Source organism: Microtus pennsylvanicus, chromosome 5 (assembly GCF_037038515.1).
Source record: "Microtus pennsylvanicus isolate mMicPen1 chromosome 5, mMicPen1.hap1, whole genome shotgun sequence".
NCBI lineage: Eukaryota > Metazoa > Chordata > Mammalia > Rodentia > Cricetidae > Microtus > Microtus pennsylvanicus.
Window position 1 is genome coordinate 119,124,587 of NC_134583.1, and position 12,600 is coordinate 119,137,186.

The 12,600-nt window shown below is 48.8% G+C and overlaps 1 protein-coding gene across 2 annotated transcripts in view; it reads right to left on the reverse strand.

Annotated features, from left to right (window-relative positions):
- Positions 1 to 4,425: 4,425 nt before the first annotated feature.
- Aldh18a1 (aldehyde dehydrogenase 18 family member A1) overlaps positions 4,426 to 12,600 on the reverse strand; it is a 35,465-nt gene continuing 27,290 nt past the window's right edge. For both annotated transcript variants that reach the window (XM_075974056.1, XM_075974057.1), the window contains exons 15-18: positions 12,418 to 12,539; positions 9,096 to 9,282; positions 8,071 to 8,166; positions 4,426 to 5,520 (exon numbers count right to left, since the gene is read on the reverse strand). In XM_075974056.1, coding sequence (XP_075830171.1) covers positions 5,339 to 5,520; positions 8,071 to 8,166; positions 9,096 to 9,282; positions 12,418 to 12,539 — 587 coding nt within the window. In that variant the 3' untranslated portion in view covers positions 4,426 to 5,338. The remainder of the gene's footprint in view (positions 5,521 to 8,070; positions 8,167 to 9,095; positions 9,283 to 12,417; positions 12,540 to 12,600) is intronic.

Consider the following 12,600-nt stretch of genomic DNA (forward strand, 5'->3'; position numbering starts at 1 on the left):
GCCTAAGGATGCACCTCAAAGCTAAGGCATAAGAAACTTCTGGGGGAAACTCTTAGCTGCAGTTCAGTGGAGGTTGAGAGCTCTGAAGCCCACTGTCCCTTGTTTAGATCCAGGTTCAACTATTGGTTCCCAAGTGACTTTGAGATGCTTACTCAACCTTTCCAACCCTCATTTTCTATGTTTATAAAACAAAGATAGCAATCCACTCAGATTATTGCAGTATCATATATAAGGGTCCTATTGAAACATAGTAGCCATGTCCAACTAAAACACAGTAGCTATGTCCAAAGAACGGTAATACCTCTTAGGAAGGGATGCTCGGAGGTTATGTCCAGGGCTAAGGAAAATCTATTCTTTAGAAGTACACACTGTAACATGAAACCAGTATACCGTGTGCTGAACATGATGTTGAGTGCCTCATACATAGAGGATCTCAAAAAACTTATCTATCAGTTTTTTGAGATCAGGATTGATCTCAAAAATTGGATCAGTATTGCAGGAGTTCAGAAATGTTATAGACTTTCCCTTGGTTAAACAGCAAGTAAGGATAAAAGTTTTAAAAAGTCCATGTCCTTACTCTGTAGGTGAGTGGGCCTCCAGGTGCAGTTTAGTGATTCCTAGGTGAACAGAATGGGAATGAGAGCTGATCGTTACACTGAAGTAAAGTAGACTTGCTCAGACCCATGGGGCTAGACTGCCCCCTAGCGTTAGCAAAGTCCCGGGGCCAGGTGGCTCAGAGGCAGTGAGAGCTTTTCCTCTGAGGTTAATTGCAACCTCCTCCCCACCTGCCCCCATCCCGCCCCAGCAAGCTCTGCCTGTGCCCTCATAGCGCCAGGAATACAGGCATACGTGGCTACATCCAGGTCTTAAAGGTGATTCTGGTGGCCCAAACTCAGCCATTCATGTAGCACAGCAAACATTCTTACCCACCGACCCCATAGGAGTCCTTTCTAAACCCAAGGCCTCCAAGACAATCCCCTTTCCCCACACTGTTTAGACTGCCATAACAGACCACTGGAGATCAGGTGGCTGGACAAACAGCAATTTATTTCTAATAATCTGGAGCTGGGGAAGTGCAAGGTTTAGGAATCAGCTCTTGGGGAGGGCTTGGTTCCTGGTTTCGCTGCGGTTTTAGCTGGTCCATCTTTGGGGCAGTTTGAAGGTATTTGAGGCCCATAAATTCAGTGATGACTAAAGACTCCAGTGTCTCTGTGTGTGTGTGTGTGTGTGTGTGTGTGTAGGAGGAGGAGTGTCAAAGTTGTTGCACTTAGCTTTGGCCCTCTCAGGCAACAGAAAACATTCTCCTGGACACTTCAGGTTCAAAATCAAATCTCTGTCGCTTCATGCCCTTCTTGATGACAGGTGCTCACATTGCCCAGGTGCTTAAATGGCTGGTAAGACTGGGCTCTGCACCTCACTGTTCCTGGGGAGGACAAGTCTGGCCTTCCGGGGAGCAGATGTAGCAAGGATAGAAAAACCTGACTCTTGAACATAGCCTCATCAGTAACGAGAAGCTTCTGGAGTTTGTGAACAACACTAAGCCCATGAGGACTCACAGCAAGTGACCATCTCTCCCTCCTCAGCTGTGCCAACTACAGACCTTATTATCTATGCAGAAGACACAGCAATAGTCCGAGAAGAGAGAAGCAATACGTGTTGACCAGGCCACTCATTTTCCAAGTGGCAGAGCAGAGATCAGAATCCAGTTTTTCATCCAGTCTTCCAATTCGAAAGAAATAAGAAGCCAACTATAACTTTTTATTAAACAGAATTTCTTTATTGATTCTTTGGGAATTTCACATCATGCACCCTAATTCAGCTCATCTCCTAGTCCCCCATATCCTCCCATCCATTACCCTTGCAGCACTCCCCCAAAAGAAAATTTAAAAAAAAATCTAACTTAACCAAAATAAAGCAAGCAAAGAAACAAAAATAAGAACAAAACTAAACAAACAAACAAAACACCCAAACAAAAAAACCTTCTTCACTTTTCCTCTTTCCCGCCTCTGTAACACCTCTTCATTTGTCCTGGTGGCACTGGGAGCCGTGTGTCCAATCAGCTTTACTAGGAAACATTCATTGCCATGAGTCGCTGGTCTGGTTCAAGGTCTCTGGTTTCTGGCACACCATCATCACTGGATCCTCACCGGAACTCCTCTAGGATATCCCATGGCCACCAGAGTCATGGGGATCCTGCAGGTATTGTTCCAGAGGACCAGTCCTTTTGCACAGCTCAAACTGGTTTAAGCAGAAAACTGAATTACTGTGTTGGGTCTAGCGGTATGTTTCAGACCCAGGTGGGAGGAGCCAGGCTAACTACACAGCCTCTGGCTCCTCCTCCTTTTTCTTGGATGACTTTTACACATCTTCTCCCCACACAGTAGGCAGACTGGACACAATCAGCTTTAATAGATTTTATGACCCCAGGAGACTAGCGCTTGCTTTTCCTAATAACTGCATAAAAATTCCACCAACATGCTATTTGGTCAAATTTAAACCACATGCCCAGCAGAGTGTTTGGATTAATGAGCCCTGAATCATGTGAATGCCAATTGTAGACGAAGGGAAGTAGAGCCCCACTTTGAACCATGCCAACTGACAGGCTCGTGACAGGGCCAGGGAGAGACAGGTTTGTAAAGTAATGGATGGAGGACAGATATTCCTCTCCCCATGCAGTCCTTGTGCGTATCCAATAAGTTGGTATGTCCCATACTGTTGCCATGGGATGTAATCACAGAGAACCTACAACTGCCGTTTGAGTAAGATCATGCACTTATATATGCCAGAGGGACTTTTTTTCTTTTGCTCCTAGTGGAAACTGGGAGACTCGGGGCTGGCTCGTCATTTTGTGGCACGTGTGGTTAGGAACTGGTAGGAGGCAGGACCTCAGGAGTAGCCTCAGAATAAGAAATTCCTTCCCATAGGACTGACCAGTAAACACTTGGTCACCCAAGTGTTTTTCAAGACTATGGCTGCCTCCTAGTCCCCTTTAGGTTTCTTCACTTTGGATGGAGGAGAGGGTGCTGGTGACCCAGTGTCTGTGGAAATTGGCATGTTTATGGGAAATGACCTTGTTGACTAAGTTCACCTGCCTTTTCTAGATCATACCCCATCCCTGTCCCATGCTGTAAAAATGGCATCGTCAGGAGAGATGATACCACCACCATGGCTAGGACTTGTTTTCTTAAAGTGTTATAACCTGCCCTAAGTCAGCAGTCACTGCTCTCAGACTTGCTGGTTTCATCCCTATGCTGGAGCTTGCTGCACCAACCTGCTGCCCGCAAGCTCTGCCTCTAATCACTCCCAGAGCCCATCTCCCCCAGAGCCCATCTCCCCCAGAGCCCATCTCCCCCAGAGCCCATCTCCCCGAGAGCCCATCTCCCCGAGAGCCCATGTCCCGGAGAGCCCATCTCCCCCAGAGCCCATCTCCCCCAGAGCCCATCTCCCCCAGAGCCCATCTCCCCCAGAGCCCATCTCCCCCAGAGCCCATCTCCCCCAGAGCCCATCTCCCCGAGAGCCCATCTCCCCGAGAGCCCATGTCCCGGAGAGCCCATCTCCCCCAGAGCCCATCTCCCCCAGAGCCCGTCTCCCCCAGAGCCCATCTCCCCCAGAGCCCATGTCCCGGCCTTTGTTATCAGTGACTCCCCCAAGGGCTCATCTCTTTTGGGGCTGCTACTTCAGACTCCTGGGACATCTGCTGTCTGGTGGGAGCTGGTTGTCTTTCCAGCTGGATCTTGCTTATTGCCTTTTCAGGCAAGCTATGTCAGAACTCCCCCTTCATGGGGTAGGGCAGGCTGGGTGACTTGCCAGACCATGTAAGGGTCTGGCTGAGAGGTAGAGCCTGGAGCCAGACTGGGAATATGATCTCTACGACTGTGATTCTTATGCCCATAAAACTACTCTGAGGGTCAGAAGCAGCATGTCAGTGAATAATGGCTTCTTTTGGAGGCTCTCGGGAAACAAGATGTCTTTGAAATGCAGACTATAGAATACCAGAGACTAAGTGCAGGGCTAAAGGGGAGGGAGTGAGGAGATTATAAATTCACAGGTCAGGAGCATAAACTTAGTTACAGCCACCGTGAACCAAGGACGTGGGCAGTGTCATGGTGGAGTGGATGCTGTGGGGACGATATGTCGTGCACACCCCAGATATCAGATCATCATTTAAGTAGCCTCTAAGTTCTTCATGCCCACTATCCTGTTTTCCTCTCCTCTCGAGGCCTGAGTCCCTCCCTGGAGGGCTTCCTGGCACCACTTCCATGGAAACTGCACACACACACACACACACACACACACACACACACACACACACACACACGGGCCCCAGCTAACTTCCAGAGAACAGCATATTGAGAGCAGGCAGGGGAGGAGGGTCACCACGCAGGGAGAGGACAGGCGAGGGTGAGGACAAATAAGGGAGAAAAGTTTGAAACGTGCGCACGGGCTTTTATAAGAATTTAATTTCTCAAAAAAGGGGAAAGAATCCAAAGTATTAAAATAATCCTCTAATCTTTGTTCTGGAGGTCAAGAACAGGATGACAAAATAATTCATATAAAAAGGTCAGGCATAATTGTAGATCTTCCTTCCACTTGCAGGAACATCTTGAGATTCAAACCTCCAGTGTGATGCTCAGATTCCAGCTACATCAAAGGTACCATGTGTCCCTGGCCAGGGAGAGACTGCAGCTGTCTGGGATGCGCACCCTTAAATTCATGAAGGCCAACCTTCCCAGGGATGTAGGTTAGTCCATTTTAGGCACCGTTTCCGGTGAAAATGTTTAAGGTTTTAAAGAGTTGCCTCTCCTTAAAGATTCCCAATCTCCCCTTCCGAAGGTGAGCAAGTATAAAAGAAATAACATTACACGTGGAGATTCTGATGATGGAGGGGTTGGTCCCGGTCAAATGCTAGGAGACCTTACCTCACTGAGGTAATACAAGCAGCCAGGACTTCCTTGTCATTGATGTGAGATGATAAGAGATGGCTCTCCCTTAGTTTCTGGGGGGATGAGACGGGGGAAAGCCCAGTCTCCGCCTGCAAGAATGGTTCTCTTCCTAAAGACTGGACTGTGTGTCTAGAGAGCCAGGCTGGTGGTAGAGCCTTTGCCTAGCATGTTCGAGACCCTACGGTCAACCTCAGTAACAGAAACAGACACATACGAGAAGCTGGGATGGAATGTGAACATTAGCTAAGACAGGAAATGCTGAGTTGAGCCAGAAGCATAGGAGAACTTTCCGGGAGGCAGACCCTTCTAAGAGGTGGGGATGAGGTTCTCTCCGAAGATCCTTGAGGAGCCCAACTGTGACAGTCTGCACAGCAGTCCTGACGGCCTGGCTCCTCTCAGCTGAAGTTTCTCTGGGGAACAGGGAGGTTCTCATGAAGATACTTTAAGCTGCCGTGCTCCGAGAAGTCTGAGACCACATGGTCTTGTCCACGAAGCAGCCACTTAGTAGTTAGCAATCCTTCCAGTCCTACGGGTCCCCGGGCATGGATTCGTGATGTACTGATTCCTACTTCAGCTCCTATTAAAAAGCAAAACAAAACAAAAAAACCATGGAGAAAGGTGTAGCTTTCCCAGCCACTGCTGCATGCTCGCCCGTGAGCCCACAACGAGTATCTTCTCTCCTTGCTACCTTCTGGCCCATCCTCCCTGGCCAGCAAGCTGGTGTTCCTCACCCAAGTGAGTGTGTTCTGTCACTACAGATCACAATGCCCCTTCTCCCACTGCCCTTCATCCAGGTGTATTCTGACAGTTTTAGAAGATCTATCTGCATCAGTTTAAGCATCTCAATTGTTACCCCGGTATGTTTTGAAGTGAACAAAAACAATTTCTAGTATAGAGTTCATCTCCCTAAACAGTCCTTACTCTCCCCCACCCCTCTTTTGAGATATAGTCTTACGGTATAGCTCAGGCAAGTCTTGAATTTTTCATCATCCTGCCTCAGCCTCCTGGGTGGTAGGACTTTGGATATGAGCCATTATGCCAAAATAGTATTTATTTTTAAAAGATCCATTTATTTTTATTTTGTATGTGCAAATTTGCATGTATATATGTGCACCACATGTGGGCCAGTGCCTATGGAGGCCAGAAGAGAACGTCAGATCTCCCAGAATTGGAGTTTCAGTTGGAAGTCACCTGATGTGTGTGCTGAGAAAAGAACCCGCATCCTCTGTGAAAGCAGGATGTGCTTTGAAACTCAGGCCCCCGGAATGGCCTCCATACTCTCAAAAGCATAGTTCTTAATACTCCGTAGGAATTTAGCACGAAGGCACCTGCCAGTTACTGCTCATTTCTCTATTTCTCTCCCCTCTTGCTCCTGAGACCAGGGATTTTCCTGGGTCTGGCTCAGTGTTCTCCACTGTGTTCAGTGGGGGCTGGGATTCCCTGTGCATCACAACTTCATTGAGCATGCATGGTGTACCAGGCCTCGGGATGAAGTGGTGAAGAACGAGGTCCCATTACTGTGGAGCAGATAGTCACTGGCAAGGGAGCCAAAGGATGGGCCAGTTGTCACTTTTCTACAGTGCTGGAGTAGAGGGCTGTGAAAATTAAATCAGAATCCCAATGCGACAGAAACGGGAACTCCAAGTCAATAACGGAGAAAACTGGTAAATTTCCTTACAGCTTTCCGTGATCAGGGAGAGGGGTTTCTCCAGGCAGATCACATGTTCCAAAAAGGTGGGGGGGAGGGGCGGGAGGAGGTGAGGATGTAGCTCAGATGCAGAGCAATTGCCTAGGATGTCCGAGGCCCTGGGTTTGATCCTTAGCACCAAACAGAAAAAAACCAACACCCACAACAAAACAAACAACAACACCAAAAAGGGTAAGGAGATTACAATTCTCAAATGTTGGCTGGGCATGGTGGCACAAGCCTTTAGTCCTTATACTTGGGAGGCAGAAGAATAAAGATCTTTAAGTTTGAGGCCAGGCAGGTCTACATAGCAAGTTCTAGAATAGCCAGTGCTATGTGGAAAGACCCTGTCTCAAGAAACAAAACAACACCAACACACACCAATGTACTAATAGGCTGCTTGTTGGGTCTCGGCTGCTCAGCCCCAAAATAACCACATAGAAACTGTATTAATTAAAACACTGCTTGGCCCATTAACTCTAGCTTTTTATTGGCTAGCTCTTACATATTAATTTAACACATATCTTACATATTAATAAAAACCCGTCTCCATTAATCTGTGTATCGCCATGTGGCAGTGGCTTACTGGCAAAGTTTTGGCATGTCTGTCTCTGGTGGCAGCTCCATGGCTTCTCCCTGACACTGCCTCCTTTCTCCCAGAATTCAGTTTAGTTTCCCCTGCCTATCTAAGTTCTGCCCTATCAACAGGCCAAGGAAGTTTCTTTATTCACCAATGGTATTCTCAGCATACAGAGGGGAATCCCACATCTCACCAACACACCAACACACACACACACACACACATCCCGAACACCTCAAATATTCATGAAATGTGCTACAAATGTCTTACTGGACGCTTGTTTAATCATCTGCACAAACAATTCTAGAGAGCTGGACGTTTTATAAGTGATGAAAGGACCAGGTGTCTGTTTCTATGACCACATGTGTGCTGGTGCCAGAGGTGAACCCAGAGTCCTGTGCATTCTAAGTACATGCTTTGGGCTAAATCCCCCACCTCCCACCTCCTTGCTGGTTCCGAACGCTGGTGCTTAGGCTCTGTGTAGATGCCAAGACCAGCCCCTTAGGTTCTATGTGTAGTTCCTATCTCTCAAATCTGCAATGGCATGCTCTCCGGGGACCACAACAGCTTGTAAACCAAGATAAGTTGTTCCTGCCTGCATTGCAATGGGGGCCCCGGGGCTTGTGCATATTGGATCTAACACTGGCTGTGTGATCTGGGCAAGTTATTTGACTTGTCTCTAGATGTCCCCATTTATGGAAAAGGAATCAGGAGCAGGTGAACGGTCTGCCAATGCAGGCGGGTAAATGGGCCTATTCTTGATTCTCTGTTCTTTATCTAGATCACACATGACTGGAGGAGGTGCCATTAGAGCCTGTGGTGGGAGAGCCATGGGGGCTCCTTTTCCCTGTCTTTCTTACCCAGTCCAAAGCGGTAGCCATCAGAGAAGCGAGTGCTAGCATTCCAGAACACGCAGGCGCTGTCCACATGCTGGAGGAAGAACTCTGCTGTTTTTTCTACAGGGGAAAGAAAGAGGAACCAAATGAGGATGACCCCTGGAGAACACGCCCGCTTCTGGTCACTCCCTGGGACAGATCTGACCGCACACGCTGTCCTCACATGTTAAACACACAGGCTCAGAAGAGCTCTGAAGGGAAAGATGGATACCAGACCCCACGGTCCGAGGTGGTCGGGGACCACTGGAAAAGCGTCTCTAGGTAGTTATGCCTCCATGCTGGAACGGCTTGTATAGGTCTGACCTCCAAGACCACACACATTAGCTCTGTGGCCTTGAGAAGGTGTATGACCATCTCTGAACGCAGGAGAAGGGGACAGTACCTGCCTCTCAGAGTATGGAGGATGAAGCCAGTTGGCCCGAGAGCCCTGACCCCAGTGCCTCATGGTAAGTGATCAGTTAATGATGGCTGCTGCTTGGTGCTGTGAACTCTTCAGGGGTCATAGGTCATATGGCTTCCTGTACCACAAGGCCTCGGAGCCAGACACCCTGGCCCGTCACTGATACACTGTCTGGGCGGTAAATGAATGAGTATGTCTGTCCCGCTCTGCTCTCAGCCTCCTAGTACTGTTCCCTCAGCCGTAAACTTGTTTTTCTGTTTTGGACTCAAGGTCTTACTATGTAATCCAGGCAGGTCTCCAACTTGTGGCAATCCTCCTGCCTGAGATTTCTGGGTTCTGAGATTACAGAATGTCTGGCGTTGAACTACTTAGGTAAGGACAGGCCTCTGAAGCCTGGGGAAGCCATCTTTAAATGGTACCCATCATCTCTGTCCTGCCAATGGGGGCCCTGGGATGGACCACAGGTAGATCAGAGAGCACTCCGATGCCAGGACTGTTGGTCAGTCTGGAGTGTGCTTTCCTGCATGACTAGAGCAGCACCAACTATAGAGAAACCTGGCACCGCTTGCCTGAAGTCCTGCATACTGACCATTCTCTGTGACGATGACATCTGTGTGGGAGCTGCCGTATTTATGGATGTGATCAATGGCTTCCTGGACACTGTCCACCACTTCAATGCACACTTCCAGGTCACCATACTCTGTTCGGAGTGACTTCACTTCTGAGGGGCTGAAGGTCAGGTAGGAGGCAAACTTGGGGCCTGCGTGAATTTTTACCTGTCAGAGAGAAAGATCCAGTACAGAAACAAAAGACTACAGCAGCGGTAGGAACCAACAGCAGGGCCTGTGTGATGAGCTGCTCGTGGGCCTGGAGAGTGACCTCCCCCTCCTCACACCAGCACACCCTGCCCCGTGGTAGGCCAGGGCTTGCTGGCCACTTTTCCAGCAACAGGGCCCTGAGCAACCTGAGGCAGGGATTCCAATGAAAAGCCTTTGAATGTATGAGGCACGGAAGCCCTTGACTTCTGGCTTTTGAGTCAAAGAAATTCCCATTCTCTATGAAGTGGAACCTGAGCTGGACTCATGACAAGAAAGAAGGCGCCACAGATGTGTCTTATTCCCTACACCCCAGGGAAGCCCTGACTTGGTACTTAAGACTACCTCAAACTAGTTACCTGTGTGATTTTGGCCTGCCTGTCATAGCCAGCTCTAGGCTCTTAAACTGATCCTCTTCCTGTTAGACGGACATAAGGATCCTGGGCTGACCTGAGGAACTTCATTAGTCTGCTCGCACACAGGCCTTGTTCTCTGAGACCACACAGACTAGGTATATGCCCTGACTCCTTCAGGTCTTGACTCCAGCTATGACAAGCTCTATCTGTCTTGCCTGTGGCTTGGCTTTATTGGAACTGTACTTTCTGCAGGACTGGGGAACCCCATCTGTGATCAGGTCACCCCGAGGATTTGGTTCCGACATACAAAGGTGCCGTGTGCAGGACACACATTGCCTCATCTTGGTTTGAAGCCTCTGAAGGCAATCTTCATCCTGATGCCGGGGGTGCTGAGGGTTCGCCCACAGTAAAAGGAGGAGGCTCAGTTCTAGCCAAGGATGGCTTTCCTCCTGGGCAGTGACTGTGATATTTGGCATCTGCAGGTGTCAATCAAATGGTCTCTAGTGGATGGGCTTGAACACGAGTAGTCAAGTGCTCTGATTCCTGTTTACTCTGTGGGGTGCAGTGACTTCTGGTGCTGAGTAGTTCTGGCTGCTAATCTGACTGGGGATTCGTGAGGTACACCTGTGCCTGTGTCTGTAATGGGCTTTCCAGAGACACCTAGATCCTGAGGACTCTGGCCTAATGGATTAACCTTGATGGATCTGTAGTAGGATGGCATTATTGGTAGGGGGTGGAAGGCAGAAGGTGGGCCTACATGAGGAAGGAGACGGCCGGAGACATGTCCTTGAAGGCTGTGTTCCCCTTTCCTCCACTTCTTGGCTCCCGTGATGAGCCGCTCCCCGACCATGACAGAATGAACCCTCTGTGAGCCAAGCCAAAGAGTTCCAGATGGCAGCAGGCTATGGGGTGACTAAGGAAGCGGCTGCTTTGCCAGTTCTCATGTTCTTTAGTTGCAGCCTTGAGGAAAACGCTGAGTCCCACGAGGAAGTCACATTTTCCCACTTCTACCGACAGCCTATTCTCCTCTAGACTAGACTGACACACAGGGCTGTGCTGGGATCTACCGACAGCCTATTCTACTCTAGACTAGACTGACACACAGTGCTGTGCTCAGATCTACCGACAGCCTATTCTCCTCTAGACTAGACTGACACACAGTGCTGTGCTCAGATCTACCGACAGCCTATTCTCCTCTAGACTAGACTGACACACAGTGCTGTGCTCAGATCTACCGACAGCCTATTCTCCTCTAGACTAGACTGACACACAGTGCTGTGCTCAGATCTACCGACAGCCTATTCTCCTCTAGACTAGACTGACACACAGTGCTGTGCTCAGATCTACCGACAGCCTATTCTCCTCTAGACTAGACTGACACACAGTGCTGTGCTCAGATCTACCGACAGCCTATTCTACTCTAGACTAGACTGACACACAGTGCTGTGCTCAGATCTACTGACAGCCTATTCTCCTCTAGACTAGACTGACACACAGTGCTGTGCTCAGATCTACCGACAGCCTATTCTCCTCTAGACTAGACTGACACACAGTGCTGTGCTCAGATCTACTGACAGCCTATTCTACTCTAGACTAGACTGACACACAGTGCTGTGCTCAGATCTACCGACAGCCTATTCTCCTCTAGACTAGACTGACACACAGTGCTGTGCTCAGATCTACTGACAGCCTATTCTACTCTAGACTAGACTGACACACAGGGCTGTGCTGGGATCTACCGACAGCCTATTCTCCTCTAGACTAGACTGACACACAGTGCTGTGCTCAGATCTACTGACAGCCTATTCTACTCTAGACTAGACTGACACACAGGGCTGTGCTGGGATCTACCGACAGCCTATTCTCCTCTAGACTAGACTGACACACAGTGCTGTGCTCAGATCTACTGACAGCCTATTCTACTCTAGACTAGACTGACACACAGGGCTGTGCTGGGATCTACCGACAGCCTATTCTACTCTAGACTAGACTGATACACAGTGCTGTGCTCAGACACAGAGATTCCAGGCATCTGCTTTCCTCTTGTGGGCTTGTGTAAGTTTTAAAAATTTTATGTGTGCGTGCATGCACATGTGTGTGTATCTGCAACATGAATGTGGTTATATGTGTAATTTTTATGTGAATGCATGTAAATTTTACTCTTGAAAACACTTGTAGGGCTAGAGAAATGGCCCAGCAGTTAAGAGCACTCGTTACTCTTCCAGAAGACCCAGGTTCAATTCCCAGCAACTACATGGTAGCTCATAACTGTCTGTAACTCTAGCTCTAGCTGTTCTGATGCCCTCTTCTGGCCTTTTGAGGTGCCAGGCACATGTGTTATACAGACATACAAGCATAACACTCATGCACCTAGAATAAGTCATACCCCGCCAAAAAAAAAACAAAAACAAAAACAAAAAAACGCTCACCACAAAGCCAAACCCATTTCTGCACAATTTTTTAAAAAATGTTACATAAAGGTAAAGCCTAGGTGGATATACAGTTTTGCCACCCAAAGGAAACCCCGCTGTAAAGATCCACTCTGTAGGGTGGTATAAGGTCTGTTACCTTTGCATCCTTGCAGCAGGGATCCACGCGGCCATCGGGACATCGGTTCCATCCACCCAGCAGACCGCCACCTCTGTGCCCAGCCCAGCACAGCACGCACAGTGCAAGTGTCACACACTAGGCCCTAAGTGGCCCGGAAGCTGCTCTGCACTTTGCTGCGGGTCTACTGTACCTGTTCCACTCTCAGCATATCAATGATCTGGTCAAATAACGGTGTTCTCAGCAGATCGCGGTGGATGAGCAACGTCTCCAAAGCATTACAGGCAGCAGGATACTCACACTTGGAGTCCCTGACTGAAGAGAATGGAGAGCAAAGAGTGAGTCCTGAACACACGATCCACAGGCACAGAGCGAT